The 26223-nt window shown below is 37.3% G+C and overlaps 1 protein-coding gene across 1 annotated transcript in view; it reads right to left on the bottom strand.

The window, feature by feature from the left end:
* Positions 1-26223, bottom strand: part of AK5 (adenylate kinase 5) — a 95588-nt gene that overhangs the window by 24770 nt on the left and 44595 nt on the right. Inside the window, exons 7-9 of the mRNA XM_068406123.1 lie at positions 21353-21443; positions 14655-14731; positions 1098-1140 (exon numbers count right to left, since the gene is read on the bottom strand). Of these exons, the coding sequence (XP_068262224.1) occupies positions 1098-1140; positions 14655-14731; positions 21353-21443 (211 nt within the window). The remainder of the gene's footprint in view (positions 1-1097; positions 1141-14654; positions 14732-21352; positions 21444-26223) is intronic.

Genomic DNA, 26223 nt, shown 5'->3' on the forward strand with positions numbered 1-26223 from the left:
AAATAAAAATTCTTTAGTTGGCAAGAGCTACTGATTTTAATCTCAGCTACTTTCCACACTGAATTGTGTGACACTCATGCAAGTTGATCTGATTTTACTAGATTTGTTTTCTGCTATAATGCTCTGCATTCCAAAAGGAGCTATTATCCACAAGCCTATTTATCTCTCAGTTTCATAGTCCTCACTGTAGAAATGATAAAAATATTTTACCTGAAAATTAGACCTTGCATATACCCATCAGCTCTTTAAAAAAGAGAGGGGGAAAAAAACAAAGAGAAGCAGATGCATCTCGATGTAATAACGTGCCTCCTGAGCCATTGTATTTTTCTCTGAATATGTCATTACATTATAATTGCTATAGAAGTTTGTCCACATCCCATTCAGATTTTATATTTGGGGCACTACATCTGAGATGTAGTCTTAAATTCCCCTGAGCCTCCAATTCAGCCAAATAATAATCTTAAATAAAATCCAGTTATTAGTCTCATTTTAGCACCAAAACTACTGTATGTACTACAGCTTTGCCTTTGACTGAAATTGTATTTTTTAAAAAAGCATTTCCTTCTAGTCTGAGTCCCAGTCATTGGCCTGATTATACCAGTACAGAAGGCGATTTTGCACCATCTGAGCCTGCTGGAATTTTATTCTATCTTGAGTTAATCACTTATAAGACACATTCATTTACTACATACAGTTTTGGGTTTTGTTATGTGGCATGTACATCTCTTATTACATGATATCATTAGCCGTAAAAGGTTTTGATTAATCCTTTCATTCCTCTTAGACTCTTAGCAGCTCATACTTTCCAACAAGCTTTTCATAACTGCCAATTTCTGAAAACACCTATGAGATCTGATGCTGATTAACAGTAATATTTTCCAATAATTTTGGATCCACTGGCCTAAACAGTGTAGAAATGTCTTTTACGAACTTTAATTTGCATTCAAAGAGAATTCATATGATAAAATCCTTTGAGACATAAATTTCACAATATAAATAACCTGAATTCACTTTACCTTCAAAGTAACTATTTAAATGGAAGGGGAAATCAAAGCTTTCAAAATTAAATGGCAAATGATACTGAAAAAGAAACTCACCTCCTGTGCTCTCATAACCAGAAAAACTTGACTGATCCTCGTCCTGTTAATTGAGCAATTGACACATTGAAATGGATATTCTGCATATTTTGCATTTCTTCTTATATCTGCTTATATGTATATCTTAATAACTTCTCCATATTCTAACCTCTCAGTTTTAATCTGTGCTGAGATATGGTTAACAATGTCACAGAAGTGCTGTTAGTACCGTTTCAACTGGTAGAACATGAGCATGGAGAACTCAAGACAACTTGAGATGATTAACTGGCCCATACTGGTTTTGTGAGAAACAGCTTTATCATTGTAAAGGGCAAGTGTCAAGAGGATGGAGCCAGGCTCTTCTCAGTGACATCCCTTGACAGGACAAGGGGCAATGGGAGCAAGCTGGAACACAGGAGGTTCCACTTAAATTTGAGGAAAAACTTCTTTACGGTGAGGGTGACTGAACACTGGAACAGGCTGCCCAGAGAGGTTGTGGAGTCTCCTTCTCTGGAGACATTCAAAACCCGCCTGGACGCGTTCCTGTGTGATATGGTCTAGGTAATCCTGCCCCGGCAGAGGGATTGGACTAGATGATCTTTCGAGGTCCCTTCCAATCCCTAACATTCTGTGATTCTGTGATTGTCCAACTGCACAGTTCTTCATGATATATAAGCAACCAGCGTGTGTGCTGAATGGCTTCCGAAGTAAATATGGTATGATAAGCTGTTAGCAGTGGAAAGGCAATGTTGGAGTAAGTTCTAGAAGTGAGCTACAATATAAAGATGTAATTAGTGGTTGGTCTAAACCAACTCGAATGTGTTTACCTTCAGAACGCAACGCAAGCTACAAGTTGTTACAGAGGCTGCTGAACTACAAAGAGGGATTAAACCAGGGAAATGGGGAGCTTGGCATGTTTTTTTTCCTGACACTTGGCCACTTAGAATTATTTTGTCACATACTGTATAGTACGACCATGAGGAATTACAAATACTGGCCAGCAAGAGTGTCAGAGTGGGAATTTTTTGTTGTTGTTATAAATCAGAAATATATATGTGCTGGACAACATAGTCTAGCTTATGTAGTGTCGATATACTCACACCATCAGTGCTTTAATCTAGTCTATAAAATATCAATAATAGCATTGACAGTAACATGTTTGTATTGCATCATCACTGTGTAATATCAGCATGGAATACATTGTGCTAGTCCTCTCAAAACAGCATAGGGTTATCAAGCTGTAGTTTCTTACAGTCCTGCTTCAGCATGCTGTCAGAAGTAGCCACTGTTAGAAACTTGTATAGCTGCATGAATAGATAAAGTGAAATGAACAGCATGGTGAATAGAACGGGTAAACTATTGGCCACTGGAATTTGCAAGGCTCTTGCACTACACTTGCAGGTTTCTCCTTGTGTTCCCATTATCACTGAAACAGAAGTACTCTTCATCAGGCTGAAGTACCATTACATTGGCTACATAGAACATATTCATTTTTTGATTCACAGTAAATCTCAGCCTATTACATTGCAGCAAGAGAACTGCCATCATATAAAAAAAAGGGGGGGGCTGTGAAATTTAAAAAGCAACTGGATCCACTAAGTTTGCAGGAGAGTATTTCAGGAAAAAAAAAAAAACATTTTTCAAATAAGAGATTAAGCTTTTTCCTACAATCCAAGTGACAGTATTAACTTTGCATGCTTTTTTCTTTAATGTAATAATACAATAAAATATTTGACCCTGCAAAGCACATATTACATATAAAAGGCCTGGTTTTAGATTCAGCTTCTTATCATGTCTTTGAAGCTAAGTAAGCGATCAGGTGCTTTTATTTAACCAACTGTATCTGCTTTAATAGAACAACAGGTTAACTAACCAACAAGCCATGTTCACATATGGAACAAGTGCTATGAAAAGCCATTAAAGTGAATTCTAATTACAACTCAAAGGCGGGTAAACAGGAACTATGACATTGATCAGAACCCACAACATCAAAATAATGAATTCTGTTTATAACTGTAACTGCTCATTTTTCAGGTGCAGAAATATTGTTTTCAAAGAATTGCTTTTTTTCTCCACATTTTTTTCAAAGTTCATCTCTTTCATAATTCTGTAAGACAAATCAGCATGCAACTTGATGTGAGTGGGACCACTAGCCCTGCTGAACTTCCGTGACAAAATAAGCTTCCTCACATTTCAGAGAATAAGTTATTCCATAAAAACACTTTTTCAGACAGAATTGAACAGCACCCAGCTGGGGTGGAAAGAGGTCCTGAAAGCCTGGTCTCTAGGGGAGCTGTAAGAAAACTCAGGAGGAACAAATTAGAATAGCTGGGCTACAATTAAGTTGGTTTTGATGACAAGGTATTCCTACAGAGTTTTCACTATTCTTAAACTCAGAATCATTTCCCTTCACCCTTTCCTCCCAACATCCTCAAAAGTACAACCAGATTTTCTGTTGATCTGAGTGAGGAGCTAGATTTACTGTTTGGCTTGTAGAGAGTGACAGAGACTGGCATCCTGGTTAATGCCAGCCCCCTTGTATTTACCTTTGACAATTATTTCTAATTGTGTCTTTCTAGTGAGTAGGTCTCTAAACTGTGAATGTCTTAACCTATATTGGCCTGAAAGCACTGTTCTGCCTGGTTACCAAAGTGCTTTGGAAAATAACTGATGGATTTAGCAAGTGATCACATGAGGAAAAGTCCCACCAATTACTAGATTGCTAATAGTATTTTGCACCACATTGCCATCAGGAATACAGTGATTTAGCAGCAGAACAGTCCCTGTATTCTCAGTGTAGCTGTTTCCATTTAGTTGAAAGCAAGGTGAGGAGGATTAGAATCTTATATGTAATGAGCTCTGAAGAAAGGTGGGTAGCCTGTCATTTCAGATGCCTTTAGAGCCAGGTTATATCTACAAAAATTATCTGGAAACATATCAATTAGTGGGGCATATCTGACTATGTAACTGCTTAAAAGAATCTCAACAGTACATTAAAATGATTGCTAAATAGAGAAGTTTGCTACCTGTAAAGAACCTCCTATCTGACATTTGCCTTTGGAGTTGGAAAATGCAGGCTTCTGACTGTGTTCTGACTTCTTGCCATTTAGCTTATTATTAGTAAATATCTGACTAGTAGTAGGTACTTCACAGGTTAATAAGTTTAAGTTACTGCCTGTCATTGCTAGGTTGTGAAGTAATTTTCATAATAAAAGAAAATGACAGTAAGTCACAGCATATAATAAGGAAATTATACAGAATTCTCCAGATCTTTGAGTTTTGCTACAATGAATTAGGACTCACAAGTCATATCACTTTAAAGAAAGCAATAAATTTTTTTTTATCTAACGATGGGCCATTTTCTTCATTAGGATTTAACGACAACTGTTGTGAATGTTTGTTACCTGATGAAATGAGAAAGCTTTTATGTTATCCACTAATAACATCTGCTCCAGTCCTTGGTGTGTGTGGTGGTTTGGTTTTTTTTTTGTAACATGGAAAAGAAAAAAGTTCTCTTTTCACCTTGTTGTTGCTTGAACGCTTCATGAAAATCATGCTGAAAAGTGCCTGATAGAAGTCTGACTAAAATGTAAGAGAGTTCCTCCTAGAAATTTACTGAAGAGGATAAATAATTACAGATTAAGAAGAAAAGAGGCAGTAGAGTGAAACTGAATTTAAAATACAGCATGATTATTGCTTAAAATTATGCTCAATTTTCAAAATTGAATTTGAGACTGAATATTCAAAGGAACATGTCAGGCACAAATTATTTAAAGAAATAAAAACTACATGTTTCTGTGCCTAAAAATATTTGTTGAGAATTGAACTTAATGTGTAAGCAAAAAAAAAAAAAAAAGCAGCATAGACAAACATAACTTTAATACAGAATGACATAATGTATAGAGTAGAAAGTACAGGCAAGAACTGACTATGTAGATTTATCATGGTGATCTCATCAGCATCCCTTTGATGGGAATATAGCTATATAACCATCAATTTCTCAGCACACTGTAGTTGTGTGATTCTCCCTTTGCTGTTGTTAGGTGTGCAAAGCACTTGTACTCCTGTAGCATTTTACTTCTTCAAAGAACACTACAGTTCCACATAAACTTACCTGTACTTCCTTTGGGAATAGAGGCAAGGGCTTTAGTTCCATTTTAGCAGAGATATTGGGTGACTTGTTGATGTAAACACAGTTATATATGGAAGCAGAACTAGGTTTAGGACTTAGATTTCCACTTTTACCCCCTTACCCTGTAGTATATATACTTTGAATTCTTAGTCCTTAATAAAGAAATATTAAATGAAATCTCAAATGTTTGCAGATGATGCTTCTACATCTACCCTTAAAATCAACTTTAGTTCTCAATTGAATAAACTCTCTCTCTGATTAAGGATAGTTTAGGGAATCAGAAAGCAGTATGAAATGTCTGTTGAGCCCTGTCTGCATATACCATTTGTCTGCTTCAGCACAGTCTGGTCTGTCACAATCTGTGTGGTTTTAGAGTTTGACATGTGTTTGCAGCTGGATTTAATAGGCATATACCTAATCACAGAAGCTGGTCTTTCAGATTAGATGTATGAAGCCTCTAATTATAAAAATGTAGTTATCACTGAGTGGTGTCCTTACATATATTGCAAAACGTAAGACCCTGAGCAAGCTTTAGCTAGGCAAAGTTAAGCATCAGAATGATTTGGGGCTAGTCAGAGCCCAGTTGTGGAATTTGTCTTTTGAATTCCTGTTTTCTCCATGTAAGAGTGAATGTTTGGTTTTTATGAGAGATGCTGGGTTAGCTGCAGGTTTTATGTATGGGTAATGGTCCCTGGGAATGGATTTTATGAGCCATACAGTTGCTTGCAATTTAATTTGATTTATGATTCAAATCACTTTTTGAGGCTGAGCTGCTTTCTGCAAGCTGAGTGTTAAAGTATGCCTCTAGAAGGCAGGGGTGGCTGTGCTCTGACCTCCTCTGGTCCAGAACTAATGAATATGTGTAAATAAGATAAGATACAGTATGAATACATTCAGACTTCAAGGCTTTTCTCTCCTCAAAAGGAATATCTTCTTATACAGTTCATACTACTCATCAGAGTGGAGTTATTTGTGTCAAAAGGGACTAATAGTAATTAAGATGAGAGATCAGTACTAATGTTGTTTGAGGTGATTTTTGTTTGTTTGCCGTGCATACAACTAGAAAGTGAAAAAAATCAGTGTTTGTAATAGCGTCTACAAAATGCTGACAGATTATTAGATTGTTATGATTCCCTTTTAATTACAAGAATCTATGTCATTATTCTTTTAAAATAAACCTTATTAACAGTTCTGAAAATAAAACAAATTTATACTTATACAGAGGTAAAGATTAACTGGTTTTTAACACTTGTAAATCAAGATTGAGTTATCTAGCTTTTAAAGAGAGGCAAGATTTTTTTCAGATTTTTCTTTCCTGTTCTTTGACAGCCTAAATAAGAGTACCTATCGGTTGTTCAGAGGGGAAAAATCAAAATCTGTTTGCCACAGGGTGTGGGGGTTGGGTTTTTGTTAATTTCTGTAGGTTTTTTTAATGACAAAAAAATACATGTGATTATTAAGCATGAAAAAGAAACCAAAATTTATTTAGTTTCACATTGATTTCCAGACACTAGAAAACTGGAAAAAAGTTCAAAGAAATTAACTTTTAAGGGCAAACTTACCAACCAAGGTATGCAATAAGAACACCCCTCCCAGCACGGTAGCAGCATTTTGGATGATCAGAGCAGCATAAGAGTGTTCTGGTGAATGAAACACTTCATTTGCAATTTTTATATTGGGTTTAAAAGGCTGAACTAGAAGGGACAGCATTATATCACTATTTTTGCTTTAGCATTCTTCTTTTCTGTAAACAGCCCTTACTCCTTAAATGATTCTTCTCTATGTGGAGTATTTATGCCACTTGGTATAAATTCTCCCAGGGGCTTCTTGTCACATCAAGCCACTGCAGCAGAGAAATGCAGGAGGGGACCTTTCAGTGCATTTAAACCGCAAACTCAGCGCTGCTCAGCTCCTTTCCTTAGACTGCTAACGACAAAGCTAATGAATGGATCCCTCAAATCATACACCACTGGCACTGTACACAGAGTGTCTGCAGGCCAATCTCAATTACATTTCCAAAAAGAAAAAGATACAAATGCTTTGATAAGATTCAGTTGTGGTAGAACTCAGTAATTGCTCCTCTTGGAAGAACTGAAAGTTCAAGGTGTTACTTTCCCCAGATAACCTACAAAATGTTATGCTTCTGCTTCTGTGCATCACCATGGCACCACCCATTTATTTTGTTAACATGAGCTCCATTATTTTATGAAAATCAAACTCAATGACAGGTGCAGTAACCTGTAAGTAGTAACCTGTCATTAATTTTAGAGATTTGTTACAGGAATTCAAACTGTCTTTAGGAATATAAACAGCAAAGGAGTCAAGGGCAGAATGTAACTTTCACTTGTAATCTGAATTTTCTATGGACAATTAATTTTCTTTAAGATATATATATATATATTCTTTTATTTCATTCTTTAAGATGAAAGTATTTGTCCTCTATTATGTATGTCTACAATGGGCAGTATGCTCAGAAATGTTTTGCTCCCCTTCCAAGCTCTTTCTAGCCCAAACCCAGTGTCACACATTGCAGCACTCACCCAAGATTCTATATAGTAACGTGTTTAATATAAAGCTCTGTTCTTTACCTTACCAGTCATAATTTAGCACTGCCAGTGAAAAAAGAGAAAGAGGTTGTTTAGTTTCAGGGTGGCACCACAAAAACGAGTAGATGCCTTTCCCTTGTGTGGCAGATGATCAGGTTTTGAGACAGTGAGTAAGGGCTGTGCCCTGATCACATTAGCCGTTTACAAAAAAAGACACATGCACAGATACGTAATTCACGGACACATAACACACAGAATTGCAGCAGAGAGAAAGAAGGAAGAAATGTAGACCCAGGAAATGTAGCTAATGAGAACAGACCTTTTAAAATATGGAAGTAGAGCATCGTCTGAGAGATCTTGGCACAGAGGACAAGAACAGGGTGGTGTAAAAGTAAGGCCAGCGCGTGGCTTCAGATCCTATGATTTGCTGCTATTAAAATAAAAGTTGACAGCTGTGCTCAAATTTTACCTCTCAAACACCTCCTCTGCTTTAACGTTTGACCAAGCATATTTTAGGTTTACTAAAACAGCTATTTATGTTATATTAGGTAGTTTTATATCTTTCAATAAGGAACTTTTATAGTATTTACAAAGAAATTCTCTGTTAAGAAGGTATTTAACAATGGGAATAAACAGTCCACTGATCTAAGATGCACTATTGTGATAGAATTCTAAAACTAGGCCACTTCTTACTCCTTATGACCGGTATTTAAGCCCAGATTGACTACAGCTGACTGCACAATCATGGGATACATAAGGAGTAAAAAGATACCAATTAGGAAACATATGGCTCCCTAAAAATACATAGAGGAATTTTTTTTAAAGTGTTTCCAGTGTACACAGAGAAGCCACTCTTCTGCTTCAAAACAATACAAATAAGTTATTTAAAGATCAATTTTGTATCCCATATAGTAAAATAGCATTCCTGCAATCACTACAGTTTAATATGTAAATGTAAAAATCTATAGTATGTACTTGACAGTGATTAAGAAATATTAATAAGTTTTATAAAATGCTGTTTCTTCTTCAGTGCTTTAAAATAGGAATTGTTGCTACAAATATTTTTAAGGGCAGGCTTTGGTAGCTGTCTTTAGGGATTCTGGGCTATGTGAACAGAACCCGTCCACAGCCCTGAGTAAGGTGTCTAAATCTAGGAGGTGGAGAGCAGGGGATTTAAAATACACCTTTGCATTTCATGATCAGTTTTATATGCAATATGAAATGTTCTGATGTGGACCCTATTTGCATCAACTATGTGGGATGCCTGATATTCCCCAAGAATTACGCAGGTTCTCTGGGCTTAAAGGTAGACATCTAAAACGCAGAACTTATAAATTTAGCTGAAAAGTTATGTTTTGTGCATGAGAGGATAAGTCCTCAGTTTGCCAGCGGAGGGGCAAGCTGGTGTGAGGAAAGGAGATGCACTATCCTAGTGCTATTGCCTGAAAAAATGAGGGTGAGATACTGTAAACTGGAATGCTTTTTTCTACAGACACCTTCCACAAGCCACAGAGAAGAGCTTCTAAAGTTACTGCAAAAGTATTCAGTGGTGCATAAATGCAGCACATCTTGAAGAATGATGCTGTCACTGTTTAAATCTCCAGTAACTCATGTGAGCTCACCATCCTTGTAACCAAGTCCTTGTGCCCTGTACTGCCCACAGGAGCTGCAGGCAGCAACTTTTGTTCAAAATCATAAAAGAAATGGAGATGCAAAGACTTCAACTAACCTTGGCAGTTCAGTCCCTCCTAATATACGTACCATCAGAAAGCAAATCCAAATAACGCCTGTGAAAGGAGGAGCAAACAACTGTTTCTAGCATTCCAAAGAAAAGGTGCAGATTGAGTCTACAGCAATTGTTCTTGCCTGCTTTGCTGTGGTTTGCATGCGGGAAATAGAGCAGCAGGCTTTCTTTCACATGCCTTTACTACAGTGTACAATGGTGATTGTGAAAGAGAAAAAAAATTCTTCAAGCTTACAAAATGGTATAGAAGCACCAAAAGACACTTAGTTTGAGCTTATTAAGGGAGCACTTTGTAACAGGCAAACTGTAGTACTTTGTTTCTAGAACTGATTTTTTTTAAGCATTTAATAGGATAGTTTCTATGGCAACTTGAACTGAACAGATTGTTCATTGACTTCAGTACATTTCTATTAAACATCTTTTCTTTGTAGTTAGGCCTGCCTCGCCAGCTCTTTCATCTCTTTGGATGCTTATGCATTATCTCTTTTTGCAGATATCTTTAAACTAGATTGGACTCCACCTTTCTGTGCTCTTTAACAAAAACAAATGTTGAGGGAACAGAGTTTCACAATCATTCTCTGAGTTTCCTAGAGTCCACTTTCTTTTCTATTGCGTAGACCCGTTTCAATCAGTTTCCCAGAATCTGTAATTCAAATTGATACCACCATTTGCCATTTTAAATAAATTACTTGGATTGAATCTTCGATGTAGAAAAAACAGACTCAAAACACAGTGACAACTGATATGGAACATAATAAATGGAGGAAAATGGTCTTTGGCTTAATCCACAGGGTTTTAGTTAAATGAGGCTTTCAATTTGCTGTTGCCCATCAGTTTGAGGAATATTTGTGATCTGCTTATACATTGAAAAGACTTTCAGGGCCTTTCCATTATCTCTCTTGAATATTTAAGTTTCAAGCTATGATAATCAGTCAGGCTGGAAATGTTGTTATAGTCTTGGTAGCAATGGAGTCTGTTTTTCATCAGTTCACTTAAAGCTTTCCTCCTGCTCACCTAAAGCCTAGATTTATATGTGCTCTGGGTGGGAAATGACAGCAAGCCGTAAGAAGAATTGTCACTACATGGCAACAACTTTTAATCAACAGCTTGTTTCCTCTCGTTACAATGAGAGTTAGTCTCTTTGAGGGCTTTTTTCCTCCACTTCATTTTGGTTTTGCTTGTTGCTTTTCCAGTGAGCTGTCACATTTGCTAATTATAAAACATTCTGCACTTGCAGCAAAGATTGGGTTATGCAATTTTCTTAATTCAATAGATTGCTTGTCACTGCTGAACAGAAAACCTTTTATTATCTTTCAGTCTTTTTTACACCTACTTGTCCTAGGTCTTTGACACACTTGGGGGGGGGGGGAAAGGCAATCTCTCCTTTGTATGTGCCATCGCATTTACCTAATTGCATAAATAAATGCAGTCTGACTCTGGAAGGACATGGAAATGCCTCAGTTATGAACTGGTAACTTCCTCTGAGGCACAAAAATGTTTTGTAGATGTGAAATATATTCAGCCCCCCCTCCCCCCCCCCCAATATTAGAAGAGGCTAAGTATATTTTTAAGATTTTTACTTGAAGTTTCCCTGATTTTCATGTTTTCCAAATTTTAAAGTTATCAAGTCTATAAGCACTTGTTCAGGAGTGTATTCACTCTACAGTCATCTGACTGTATGTTTTAACTCTTTCTCTAATTAATCTAAATATTCCTCAGACTAGCTAAGGTTGTCTTGAAAGCCTTGTTTTCACGAGAAAATAATTGGATGCTCTTTTCTTCTGGAGTTCTTTGATAGGATTCAAAGAATCCTATCAAACTGATGCCAACTTTTCAATACTCCCTTTTGGCCTGAATGCACTTGAAATAAGCCAAATGGTAGGTTTCTAATTAAAAATCCAATTCTTAAAGAATTTGCCTGATCTCTGGAAACAAGTGGCATTATATTGACAGCTTCGCTGGCAAAGTTGAGAAACTGAATGGCAAGTATAAATGAGCACAGAGAGCAGTGAAAACCTGTATCACACTTTAGAACATTCCAGCAGCAAAAGACAATCCTTATTAAACCAGATGCTAGTTATGACAGCGAGTTCTACAAATTGAGAATATTCTATAAAGCACAGGTCTTCCTTCCCTCATTAGAAGCTATGCTGTTGCACCCAAAAATGAGTGGCCCAAAATGCATTCCTGATGTCTCGTATGGGTGAAAATATCTGAAACTTACCAGTTTACTGTGCTTTTATGTTTTTTTCAGTCAAGTCATGGGTAATGTAATCATTACTCCAGAAAAAGCTATAGAGATTGCTGCCACGTGAAACTTTGGCTGGTTCTTCCACAAGGCATTCTCAATGAGAGGTACTGTCTGCTTTTATTTTTATTTTTTGGAAGAATGTATTTTGGGCAGTCACTCTAAAAACCTAGATTATTCCTTTTGTAATACAGGATCTGACAGCCACAGATCTGAGAAAGAACAGAAAAATAGTTATTAGTGATTTGGAGAAAAAAATTGTTTGGTTTTTGTTTTTTGAAGAAAAAGTAGGTATTTCCCTCCTGCCTTTCAATGCTGCAGGGACTTAGTGAAGTGTTCTAGTTCTTGAAGCATTCATGCATAGCCAGTAGAAAACAACCAGCTTGCTTTTAATTTAGTTACATGAATTTAATAGAACGTTCATTTATAAAATGTAGAGTACAAAGCTCAAGTTTATTCTGAGTTATTTTTAATTCAATTTCCCCTGCATACTCCTCAAGAAAATCCAGATCTTAGCCTGCGTTAGTGTTGCTTTGCACCGTTTCAACAACGGGTACCAAGTGTTTCTCGAAGCACTTCTCTGTATTTTGGAGCACTCAGAGATGAGCTGATGACTACATCAGTAGTTGGAACCACACCACTCCTCCTTGTTCCTGCCTGCCAGTAAGAGAGTTTATTCTGGAAGAAGTAGTATAGATGTGAAGAACTCAGATACTTCTTTGTTGGCTTAGTTTACACTGGAGATTTTCCTGGCTCATTCCAAGAATGAGAAAATGCAAAGGTATCTGTGTACATCCACTTTGGTTGTGCCAAGTGATACTTATCCCCAGCTGTGGCTTTGTCTTCACTACATGTTGTGTACTGCTCTAACCCCCAACTCCTCTTGTTCAGTGACTACCAAGACGTTCTGCTAAAGTTCAGCCATTTTTAGCAGCTCAGCTGTGTAAGGTTGCTTAGAAACCAGCCTTCTTATCCCCCACATTCTCATGACAGATTTCCTATGCAATAACATCACTGCATGACACATTTGTATCCAGACACGCGTTCCTTTTCCACTTGAGATTCTCTGAGTAAAGGTTGTTGGTGCTTCGTGCAATTCGTAAACAGCATGTGGTAAATGACTGGAGTATTAAATCACTGCCACAGTCAAAATGATTCAAGTTTCGAATGTGAGCAGTTCCTCACTCCTGAATTTAGTTATTGATCTTTTCTTCCTGAGAGTAATTTCTATTTTGTTTTTCAAAATGGGTAGCTAGATGGTATTATGACTTTATGGTAATCTCCACTCCCTTCTTTGCTTCTGTATCTAATATTTGCTTGCACCATTTCAAAATTTAGACAGTAAGGGCTTTTGGTTGCAATTGCTTTCTCCTTTATATTTTTTTGATATTCGTACAAGGCATCTCATATGAACTGGGTATAAAAATATTTATTAGTAATAGAAATATTTATATTTTTAAAAATATCACTAATAAGAATCAAAGATACCAATTTGCAGTTGAAGAGAGTCATTGTCAGCCACTGCTTATTTATATACCTCTCTTTGACCGAAGGGTTTCAGGTGAGGATAAAGTGTTGCATTGAATACTATGAAAGAAAACCAATGAATGAACGGATGATACTGAATGAAAATTCAGTTTTGTTGGTCCTGATTTTGTCACTAGATTTAAAATTTCACAAGAAAAGATATCTTCTGAGAATAATAAGGAAAAAGGTGAGAATATTCGCAACTGCATTTAGTTGAATGATAACAGAAACACAAAATAACATTCTTTGCCAAGCTGCTCACAAATCTAGAGAAGTGTCTACGGTATTTGTGAAGAAAACGCAAGCAGTCATGCAAAAGTGAAAGGCAGAAAGCAAAACATAAAAAACCACCACCCTTAAGTGTGGTGGTGTGATAGAGAGATGGCTTTAAAAATGCTTTTTGTAATTATGAGTCATTCTTTTAATGCTTATCCACAGCACAGTAACAAGAATAACGCTCATCCTTAGCACAGTATCCAAGCCGCAGGAACCTCTCATGTTTCAGTTTGTGCCCATTGCCTCTTGTCCTGTCACTGGGCACCACTGAAAAGAGTCTGGCTCCATGTTCTTTGCATCCTCCCTTCAGATTTCTGTAGAAATTGATGAGATTCCCCAGGGAGCCTTCTCTTTTCCAGGTTGAACACTCCCAGCTCTCTCAGCCTTTCCTCACAGGAGAGATGGCCCAGTCCCTTAATCATCTTAGTGGCCCTTTGCTGGACTCTCTCTAGCTCCATTATGTTGTACCGGTGAGCCCAGAACTGGACACAGTACTCCAGATGTGGCCTTAGCAGTGCTGAGGGGAAAGATGTATACAACCTTTTTTCTCCCTCTCTAGCCTTCTTTCTTCCTATGTACACGGAAAACACTATCAAAATTTAGTTTTTAGATATGGAGAGAATGGGATCAGTACAAAGGCTGGTTTCAACACACTGTAAGCATTTGTTGTTTTATTCTTAGAAACACATTTCTTTTCCAAAGGGAGAATGTTTGATTTGGTTTTAGTTACATTTTACACTTTTCGTACATTCATGCCTCTCTTTTGAAAAATCTTTTACTCCCTCTTCTTAAATATAGAGTAGACTTACAGTGCATTCCAGCAATTCTATTTGCCATGTTTTCCAACATTTCAAAATTTGTGGAGGAAACTCAGCAATGTAGAGTAATGGAAGATATGGGCTCTTAATACCCCAATAATATTCACTCTGTTCTCATAACCAGAAAGCAACCTCTGTGTATCATGAATTTACTTATGTTGCACTTAAAAAGCCCTTGGAACTTTAAGGGTACCTAAGCCAATCATCTTCTTCAGACAAATTGTATAGCACAGTATGTACATAACCTAGAAAACTGTCTAGAGGAGGCCGTATATACATAAAATTACCTGGTCTTCAAAGTCAAATTCTGTATAAACAGTATCTCCAGAATCCATAATCACACTGCAATCAAGTTCATTTGGCCCTAAAACAGGAAAGAAAATTAGACTTCAGAAATGGATTGGAAATTTTCACTTTATGTGACGGAACACTATAATATTTCCAATTGTCTGTATGCATGCAAAAACTATGATCCAAGGAACCATTCAGATGTGCTAGAGCACCCGGGTGAATGTTACTCCATTAACAAAGCCTTCAAAGCATCCATAAAAGCTACCACAAATCTTAATAAGGAATGGTTACACTATGTGGTGAATTGTTTCAGCTAGATTGCAAATTTATTGGGTAGGGTGTTCTGCGTGCCACGACTTGCAATTGTAAAATTGCCACAGGGATCTTGGCTCAGGGCAGAATACAAACCATGTTCAGGAAAGAGAAAGGAAATACTGACTTAACTGGTGATTAGCAGATAAGGATACTGGAGTGACACTGATGGGGGAACCAAAGCAGCATGCTTCCAGCAGCAACAGTCCCCTTTTCTATCCTACCCCTTTCCAAGGTGACCATGTGGCTCCGCCCCTTCCCCCCATCATCTTCCTGTGGCAGGATCAGTAAGTCATGCGGCCTCTTGCACTTGGGACGACAAAATTCAGTTGCTGGTAAGCCTTGACCTGGCTGAGCTTTACAGTTCAGCTTCAGATGAACTGCTGAAGGTGCAGGACAAGAGAAATTTGGCTTGGTATTTCAAGAAGTCTTGTAGAGGGTTAGTCATTGCTAAACCAGAATGGAAGCATAAACCACTAATCATATTTCTATATAAATATAGGAAGGGTGTAGCATGGACATCATATTCGTATTCTGGCATTATCACCCTATTCAGAATATCTCAGCCCTGAGCAATGAGGAAGGAAAGAGTCCCCTGTGCCCTCCAGATGGTGTATCCCTAAACCAAATCCTGCACATTTTCAACACACATTAAAATGTCGATAGGCATGTGACTACAGGAGTATTTCTCACAGCATTATTAAGATGAGAATAACAAAAATACTGTAATGACACACAGAGATCTAAAAATTGTAACCAGTCAGTAGGCACAGGTGAGTCCAATCGCTATCTTCATGTGGGGAGCAACAGGTAACACCAGGGGAAGTACAAGATGTGCTTTGTTTTGTGCCCTCATGTCCCCAGTCAGACAAGATCACTGATGAGCAAAACAACTCCCTCCTTCCTGGGTTACAGGTGTCTCTATCTGCTATGACGTTCCTGCAAGCACTGGCATTGAGGATACATAGTTTTAAGACAATTGCTGACCTGGAGTTGTTTTCTTACCATTAGAGATGTTTGTATGGGTGGCTCTCTAACAAGCACTACTAACAACAGATTTTGCAGTTCAATTTGTGCCAGATGCATTCACGCATTATCTGCTTTTGTTTGCCTTTAAAGTTTACATAGTAATAATCTATGTAGGTGGTGAACTAAACATCACTAAGAGAGAGAACAGAGGAGAGGAACTGGATGTCATGATGACTAAAACCATAACTGCTTGGTAGAGATGATTATTCCAGGGTGTCTTAATTTGCAATCTATGTTACAATTGCTGGTGAATCAATCTTTGATGCAACTCTTTGGACTTTGTAAGAGACACAAGGGAAAGACTTGGGTCTACCATCTGCTGGTGTTTTTGATTCCCCACCGTAATCCCCTGCAAATGTTCACGTATACTTTATCAGATTGCTATAAAAACAAAATAACAGAAAGGGATTATACTCTTGCTACTGTAGAATGTTACATGTATGTATGCAGCATGTTCTCTGGCATATACACTTTATGGTCTTTTGAAAATACCTGTCTGTAAAAGATGTATGCAACCAAATAGACTTACAACTGCTGAGAGAATCTTCATTTTTTATTTATTTTACACAGCTGACATATCACTCTTAAGATTGTGTCATTGTTGATAACATAATTTAACTAAGCCTCAGTTGGCACCACCACTGGCCTACCTTGACACATCAATCACTTTTAAAGGCACTTGTGTGCAAGTATTTGATTAACTGTCACTTAACTACCAAGACCAGTATGTAACCTTAGCTAGAAACATTAATATGAAATATGGTGCTGCAAACTTAAATGTAAAGGTCAGGCTGAAAATGAATACTCATGCATAATGTATCTTAACTGATAAAAGCCATAACGGTTATACAATTTTAATAGGGTCAAGCATCTTAAGGCCTTTTTTCTTAAGCTAGGACACCAGTTTCCTCAGGGAAGCATAGCTCTTCTCTAGGGTATATTCAAGGAAGGTCAGGAAAATTGAAAATGTGTGTCTTTTCTTTCTTGGTTCAATGAAAACTAACAAACCCCATAACCATCTACCATTGAAAAGTATACAGACTTCTCTACCCTTCTCAAATTGCCTAAAGACAAACCTACTAGAAATAAATTGAAGCAAATAGCTACTCCCAGGACAAGATAAAGTAATGAGGGGACACATAAGAGTACTTGTGATATCCCTGGAGGAGTATGAATAAGCATGAGTAGCTTGCTATCCTCCAGCTCAGTTTTTTGTTGGAGGGAGCATATTTTGCTGAGTTTGGACTAAATCTTGCTAAAATGGGTCTTCCAGGGGAGGACAACAGGATTGCTAACTAATCGCTAGTATGCGTGGCAGCAGAAGCGTACCAGATAGCCACTTTGCAAGGTACTGGGAGTCAGTAACCTACTGGTGGTAGGCAAAGCTACTGACAAGGTTAACGCCAAGGGGAGAGTGTTAGAAAGAGTAGATAATTCAAAACTCAGCTCAGGTTTTCTAAGCCCAAGTTTCAATCAGCAACATTTTATGTAAAATTTGTGGCAATCTTCAGCTATCAGAGAAGAAACATAAAATGTTGGCTTAAGGAAAATAGAAGGATTGATTGAAGTGTTTGGAAGCAAACATGCCCTGTTGCTTTCAGCAAGTCTGCAGACTCACGTCTCATGCTCTGATGATAAAACAGCTGATCGTAAGTAAGTTCCATTGCCTTTTATGAGTTGTGCTGTTTTTCCTTTGATAAGTTGTTACACTGAGAACTAGGCCACAAAAAAAATTAATACTTGTTTACCATTAGGAGGAAAGTCTTAGTCTGAATTGTCCTAATTCCTTTTGAAGGGATGCCCCATTCCACCAGATAATCTCAGCTCTTCATTAACTTAGAGCCTTCATGTGCCTGTACGAACCTACTGCAAACTATCTGAATAACTGTATCAACTTCAAAAGGGGAAACTCAACAGTTAAAAAGAAATTAAGAAAGTGCATGAAAGCTCTACTGCCATGGAGAAATAGCTTGCAAGCACGTGATCTGAAAAGGTACTCTTATGACTTAAAATACACTTTCTCAATTTCAGTGCATGCATAAAGTTGAGGTAAGGGAAACGTGGTCATTTTCATGTGCCCTGTGTTTCCCTTTGGGGAAAAAACACAGAGGATTTTATTAGGTACAGTACTGCACAATTAAAAAATAAATCAGTTAGAAGTTTTTATTGAATCCCCGTTAACTGAATAATCAGCTCTCAAGGGAGGAGCAGACTGCTGAAAAAACAAACAGCGGATCAGCTAGAATGCATTCCCTTTTTTTGCTAGGCTTGATATCTTGATACCGAAGGCATCATTTATAAAGATTTGTCTTGCTAGGGACCCAAGAGGATTCAATGAGACAGCACTGAGAGACAAGTTGAATTAATGGGTGGCTGCAGTTGTACAAGGGTATGCTGACAGGAGCTACCCCTGCCAGGTCTGACAGCCAGGGAGAATGACTCCCCTGTCCCTGGAGAGGTGCAGGCCTGTGCTCCGTTGCTTCCTTCACCATGAGGTTGTACTTGTAAATTTTATGCTGTATTTTACATATTGTTTGTTGCTCCCAAGCTGAATTGCACAGGATTGGTCATGGAGAGCTGAGAGGGTATGGCTGTTATGGGCAGGTATGATTCCTACCACAGAAATGCACCCCAAATCTGAGGGCGTCATGGCCATAAATGTCTCTGGTCCTATAAAACATTTCAGTGTTCTGAGCTTGGGTGCGTGTTACTTTCTCTGAAAGTGTGTTCATCCTTAAGTTTTCATGAATGTGAATGTCGAGCATTGCTTTTTCAGATTACTAAATTCATATATTCAATGAAACTAAATTGTATTGATCTGTCTAAATGTATCTGCAGTTGGTTTAACTTCCCATTACAAGGTAGCTATACCACATCATGTGAGTTAATTCAGCCTGCTCCTTGGACCATTTGCGTCTTGGCAAATCAGCTGATGTATCCTTGCTTAAATCCGTTATTTATTTCAAATCCTGCTGGTAATTCTATCTAATACGGTTCATTGCCTCAAATATGCCCATACTCATATTTTAACAACTATAGGATTTGCACTGTTCAACACTGTCATAAAAGTAACCTAAGATTATCGTGTGAAACATGTTGCATCTCTTAATAGCATGTTTAAGCTCAATAAAATAAAAATGTCTTTTTATGTTAAGGAAAATGCTCTGAAGCACCGTCTAATAACTCAATTAATATATGTTGCATATAAGCACTTGGGCAAGACAAATGCTTAGAAGATAAATTTCAAGTGGAATATAATAGAAATAATTTACTGAAGGCCTGATTAGCATTAGAATGATTATATTTTAATTTTGCTCTCAGGAAGTTGCTTCTAATATAAATTTTATTGCAGTCTTACACTGAGTTTCATGACAGGTTGTTGCTCTTAGCAACAGTCTTAATATGTCATATAAGGCAACAATGAGAAAATTGTGTTTTAATCTATAAAAATATTCAGTTTTCTTTCAGCATATATTGTTACACAGTTGATTACAACTGGATTTTACAGGTATAGCATATGAATTAGATTGTGAAGGCATGAAAATATTAGAAATACTATGTTTACGTTAGCCACCAGGAACCAAAATATATTGCAATATCACTAATAAGATTAAGAGACAAAAAGTGAGATGAAGGCAATGCTGGAATTGGGACCTCTAGAAATTAAATATCTGGTCTCATAGGATCTCTAGAAATCCTACTTAGAATCTCCTTACTACTGTTGGTGCTCAGGTTAGGCACCAATCAGATGATTGTGGCATGGCTTCTGATAAAGCTCATCGTGCTCCAATTATTTTGGTGAGGAATTTATTAAGTAGATCAGACTTTCAAGGAGCTGACTGGAACTCATCCAGAATCACAACCAATTTGTGCAAATTGTTTAGCTTTTGTCAATCTGTTTGTCAGAGCTAGCACCTTTGTGCCACTTCTTTCCTCTTCTTGCTATTCAGTACTTAGCTCATTTAATTAGGGAATCCACAGGTAATTATCAATACAGTGCTATACAGTGGGAATGCCATTTTAGGTTTGGAATCAATCTAGGAATAAGGCTAAAAACAAAAGAGGTAAGCGTGCCACTTAACGGAGAAAGCTAGTAGTCCTTATTCTTGTGTACATCTTATTTCAAAGCTGACCACTAGAAACCTGTTATTTTAACTAATGCACTTTTTATCATTCTCCCGCCACCCCCCTTTGATAATTCATCTTTATCTCATTTTGAACATTATCAAAAATAGCCTTATAGGTGGGTTTTGTAGGCTAGCTAGCATGGAACCCCCCTTCAAATCTTCAAAATATGACCTAATCTTTCTGTCTGAAGCACTGCTCTGCAAATGCCTTGCTAGTAGAGAAAAGTAATCCCCCCCTTTGTTAAGAAGAGATAATAGATGTATTGCTACTACTAGACTTCGTTGTGCTTCATCAGTTCCTCCTTCCTTGGCAGCCCCAACACGGTTGTTCACGATTATAAATAACTGAAGCTACCCTGTCTGCCAATTTATGGCAGATGAGTTTTCCCTTAAACAGAGAAGAGATCAGATACACAATTTTCTCTACTATACATATCTAATCTTTGTTTTAATAAAGCTAGTAAATTTTACAGGAAAATATTTCACCTAGAAATTTCTTTTTTTGTGTGTGTGCTGTTTCACAAGACATTTACAACCTCATCTACCTATATAACCCTCACGGTCTACTTGGAAGGCAGACAGGGATGACATCTGTAAATAAAAAAGTTGTGAAGTTACCAAGGAGTATTTTCCTGTTTCCCTCAAGCAAAACATTTCTGACGGATGTTATGGATTTTCAATGGTTTGATTTTTAGCTTCAATTCTTTTGCAGTCCTTTGTCCCTCAAAGGCTTTTTCTTTGAAGACATTCAAGCCTCAGTAAGCACAAATAATAAATATATAAATAAATAAAACCCCCAAATGCCTGACTTACATTCACACACAGTTTCAGAATTAGTATATATTCTTAGGGAGGAATTATGATCATTAATCTCATAGGACTGGTTTTCTGGTGAACACTGAGGTATCATCTGGAACTGAAACATATAGCTGACAACAGTTGACCAATTTATAAAGTTTTTGTATTAATCATATAGTTGTTTAGTGGACTATCTATAGTATTTTAAGGTGAGCTTGTAGATAACCAAGATGTTAGGTGGGCTGTATGAAATTTCCAAGTGTAAAGAGATTTTTTTTTTTTTTGCCCTGGGTTGTGCAAATGTTTGAGGTCAGTCAAGACTTTGCTGCAGGACATACATCCATACTTGAGGAATAAGAAAAAAAGCATCCCACTAACATCAAATGCAGTATAAAAAATGTGGTTCTTTAAATCTTACATTAACTCACCTGCTGCAGCCTCTTTGTTTGCAAATAGTTTATTGTCAACTGCCGAACTTATGTCAAAGAACACTTCTTCTTCATCTCTGTCTGCATCAAACTATTAAAAAAAAAAAAAAAAAGTTGGCAATCAGACACTGCTTGCTACTTGGCTGAACATCAACGTGTTACATGACTTCTCACCCCAAGCCTTCTTGATAGGAACCTTTCTGTTTTTCTGTGTGCTGTCCATTGCTTTAGGTATGAATAATTTTAATTTTGACTGAAAACTAAACTAATTTTGTAAACCATTTTGCCTATTTTTAATATTTTGTCAGGGATAGAAGCTACAGTAGAATTGTTGCTCTCGGAGAATTAAGTTTTAAAGCAGAACGTAAAACTAGTAACACATATTACTTTTTCAACTATTGAGTGGTTGAAAAAAATGACAGTGTAGAGACCAGAAATGTGATTACTTTATTGACACTTCTTTTCAGAGATTAGCATAATTAACTATTTAATTTGTAAGTGAAAAATTTTCAGCAACTTCTGAATTGTCTGAAACCAATATTTGTGACATGTATGTGTGTAGGATTTCTTCAAGTATTTGAGCAAAATTCTTAGGAAAAAGTAAAGTATTTTTGAAAGTCCCCTATTATATAGAAAAGAAAGCTTTCCTTGCTCTCGCACTAGCAGAAAGTGTATTGTCTCATTGATAAATAATTAATAAAATCAGGAAAGCCAAGCTCCTTTAAAATAGCAATTAATTTCTTACCATTTTAAACTTTTTTCATTTATTCTGTCTTTTGCCTGAATTCTGATACTGATTCTCCCAAGTTTTTTCTCAGGTCTGTCTGACTGGTTCTTTTTATGGCCCAGTGACATGCTTGACAGTGGGTTTGTGGTTTTTCTTATCATATTTATCAAGCTTCATTAATTTAGATCATCACTTCTTGAGGCTTTCTTTGGGAAAAAATTCGACATTTTATTACTGTTGCTCTGGATTTTTTCTTATTTCTTGAATTGAGGCCAGGTACATTATTACAGAAAAAGGGAATACTGTAACCTCAAGTTACAGGAGCAAGCAAATAATGGTCACACAAGATGATTGTCATTCAGTGCCTGCCCCCCTGTATAAGAATCACCATTTTCAATCACTCTGTATCTTCAGTGTAATATGTTTTAGGATGCAGAATGGACCCCAGGGTCAACAGCATTACACTAGTGATTGCAAGCTCATGAACTTCAGTGGGCTCTTTCTTCCAAGTCCAAGACTGTTGAGCAGCTTTTCAGATGTCTCACCCTTACCTCCCTGTCTTGCGGTAAAAATAACAGGCAGGGAAAAGCCTTGGAGAGGGAAGTTCAGACCCTACTAGGGGCTTTGCTGCAGAAGCTAACGTTTATAGACATGAAGTTGTTTTCCAAATATCTCTCTCAGAATACAGCATGATACTTAATGAGTTAATTTTAGAGAGATACTGAATTGCTTGTCTAACACCCACCATTGCAAAATCAATATCACTCTTTTCATTATGCCTTATGATGATTTATGTATTATCTATATTACTTAAGCTGTTCTGTCACAGGTAATGAAACTTGCTTTCTTATGGAATTTTCCATCAGCACCTCAAGGTAAACTCAGAGACAAATATCAGCCCAAGAATAATTATTTAGAGTGGCAGATGTCAGAAATAGTTCAAAAATAGGGAAAGAACATCAAAGAGACAAAGAATGATTCTACAAACTGGGTCTGTGTGAACAAAAGAAAATGGAAGCTTGGGGGAGGCCAGAGTATACCAGAGAGAGGCAACCATTGTAGAAAGTTTGCTGCCAACAAGCTTAATTCTCATCACTTGAGTGCTCAAATCTTAAATTGGTATTAGTCCCCATTTAAATCTTTAAGGTCTTAATATTTAGCTTTATGCTCAGCTCAGCCCTAGAGTTCATTTCCATCATAGATGAGCCTACTATAATTATCAATACATGGAGTTTTCTGACTGGTTCTTGAAATGGAGTTTCTGGCTCTGACCCTGAGGACCACTAAGAAGTTCATCCTGTGATGCAGCCCAGCTGTACACCTGTCTGGGCAGAAATTTATCTATTCTTGAGGAGTTCTTTTGCCTTTCAGTGTCCATCAAAACACAAAGCATTGTTTTTTATTTATAAAGCAGAAATTTATTTGTGTTTACCTATCAGAAGGATTACATCCTAACTTGTGTCAAAACTGAGGCTTGTGGTAGAGCAGGTCTTAAATGAAGCTGGTGGGCTACTGTTGGACAATTTATTATCCATGCACAAAGAGCTGCTTTGGAATTTCCTTGTTGATAAGAAAAGAGTATTGATCCCTGTGAATTCTTCTGCACACATCTGTCTCCGAAGAAACGTGGGGATATGCTTTTCTTCTGTTGCTTCTCAGCAAAAAATGTACATGTTTCATTAGATATGCTAGGGAAGATATATCATATAATATGATGTTTGTGGGTTATGTGTATGCATAAAACGCAGTAAATTGTAATCAGGTTGTGTCTGATTGTTACTCTGTAGGTCACACCACACTTGGAGAGATGACAGGCTCACTTTCTCATTAGTAGCATTCCTCTGAATAATCCAGTTTACCATGAAAAAACACATGATCAATGTCAAAACGTTCTGAAGGTTCCAAGAATTTGAAACATCAACTTCCCCCATTCAAAGAACACCAGCTGTGCTTCAGTACTCTGAAAAATCTGGGCTTTGTAATGAAAGCCTATATTGTCATCCAAAGAAAACCAATTATTTGAAGCTTGCACATAGACACAGTTTTCCCCTCCCAAAATGAGAATTGTAATTCCCTGAGCCACAGGAAGGCAAGGTAGCTTTCACAGCAAAAATATTTTTGAAAGAAACTAAGTAGCTGTGTGAGTTCTGTCTTTTGTTAAATTGCTAAACATTTTAAAATGAAATCCTTTGATAAATATTGGAGGCTTGAATAAAACATACAAGGTACTCAAACAACCCTATTCATAAAGAACAAACAGCTGTAAAACTCATATTTTTAGCAGAACATGTCTAAATCAATAGGTTGCTTTCCCTACTTACTTCAAAACATAGCTCTTTGCAAATAAATTATCTACTGGTATCTTTATGGATGGCTCAGTTTAATTATAGTCAAGGCCTATGTTTTATAGAAATAGAATTATATTAAACATGCCACTGAAAGCATTTGCAATACACAAGACACATTAACTGTATTGTTATCTGGAGCAGTGGTGCAGGAAGAAGCAAAGTATCTCTTCCCTGTGAGGTCATTGGAGTTTGAAGTCTGAACTCTACAGTGAGGCACTAATGGGGGTTTTGTACTTTGCTATTTCTGTTTTGTTGAGGCAGAAAAAGATGAGGGAGGACCTCAGAGGACAAGAGAATCACATTTCTTTAAGAAACCAGCCCCGTTCTCTGAGCCAAGAAAGGTTTCACAAACCTTTCTGAAGTACATTTGGGGGCTATTCTTGGTAAGAATCTAGTAATGTCCATCCCCTGCCTAACACATACATGTGGAAGCTGTGGGGCAGCAATCTCCACATCACTTCTACAAGTGGTCCTGCCTCCAAGATTTATCTCCCTGTGATGAAGGGAAGTACGAGAGGCTTTTTCTACCTTCTCTCTCCTCAGTCAATTCAATAATGGTGTTTCTGTAGGAGGAAGAGGTAACACAGCATCATTTGGGAGGATGTGAATTTACCACGCCCACACACTGCAGTTACACCATATGCTGTTCTGCTCCTGCCTGGTTTGGGGGAACACATACCAAGGATTAAAGGAGGAACAAGAACAGATCTTTAAAGTCTCCAGGATTTCCTTTTAGTTGAGTTTCAAATTGTTTTGCTTTGCTCTGACATAATGATTTAGTAAAGAAATGACTAGGAGAAGTCATGTACCTCAGTATATATTGATTATTTAAAAAAAAAAAAAAAAAAAAGATGACTGGCATAATGATGGATTTTTCTGGGAAGTTTATCCCAGTTTCACGTGAACATTGTTGAATTAGAGGATTTGATGCTGGCACAGTGTTATATATAAAAATGATGGAAAATATTTTCTAGATCTTCTGTGTTGTAAATAAGTGTTCTAGGGAAAGCAGGTTGTACTTGCTGCTCTCAGAGAGAAAATGATCAGTGTTTCTAAATAAGCACCCAACAAATCCTAGCCAACAGAAGGAGCTTCGCAGAAAAGTTGTTGAACATTGCGGATCTCACTGGTCAATGATGATAAATGGAGGTTTGGTAATACCACATACTGAGTTAAAGAAAAAAGTGCTCAGCTGTTTCCTCATGTCTGTCAGGGCCAACATCAAGGAAACAACAATTAACTAGGATTTTGGGTGCTGGTGAAGTCATTCAGCCTGGCACTGCCCCCCAAGGACTGTTTCACTCCCAGTGACACTGCTGGTCTTTGCAGGTCGTTTATCCAAAATGACAGCCCCAAAACAGGGGGAGATCATAGCAGCCTTTCAAATTGGAGTACAGGAAAACTAGAAAGAAATCTGGTTGCAGCAGACTCGCAGGGAATTCTTGTTTGTGCACTTTGAAATAAAGTTAGAAATTGAGAAAGCATAAAAAAAACCCCAAGCAAATAGGTGTAGCTATTTAACTACATGTTAACTACTAGGCGTTTGCAACAGTAGATTAAAATTTCCTCTATTTTAGAACATGATGGATGTCAAAAGAAAATTAAGCCATGTCTAAATTAAAATGACAACATTGGGCTAATTGTTCTATGGCAATATTCCCATCCACTTCAAAATCAAATAGGATTACAGGAATTGGATGATGAACGCTCTATTCACTCTCTTTGTAGGCAAAGACTCCAACAATAACTGCAATTCATAGATGTCATAGTGTTTTCTCAGTCATTGAAACGTATAT

Source organism: Nyctibius grandis, chromosome 8, assembly GCF_013368605.1.
Source record: "Nyctibius grandis isolate bNycGra1 chromosome 8, bNycGra1.pri, whole genome shotgun sequence".
NCBI classification, from domain to species: Eukaryota; Metazoa; Chordata; class Aves; order Nyctibiiformes; family Nyctibiidae; genus Nyctibius; species Nyctibius grandis.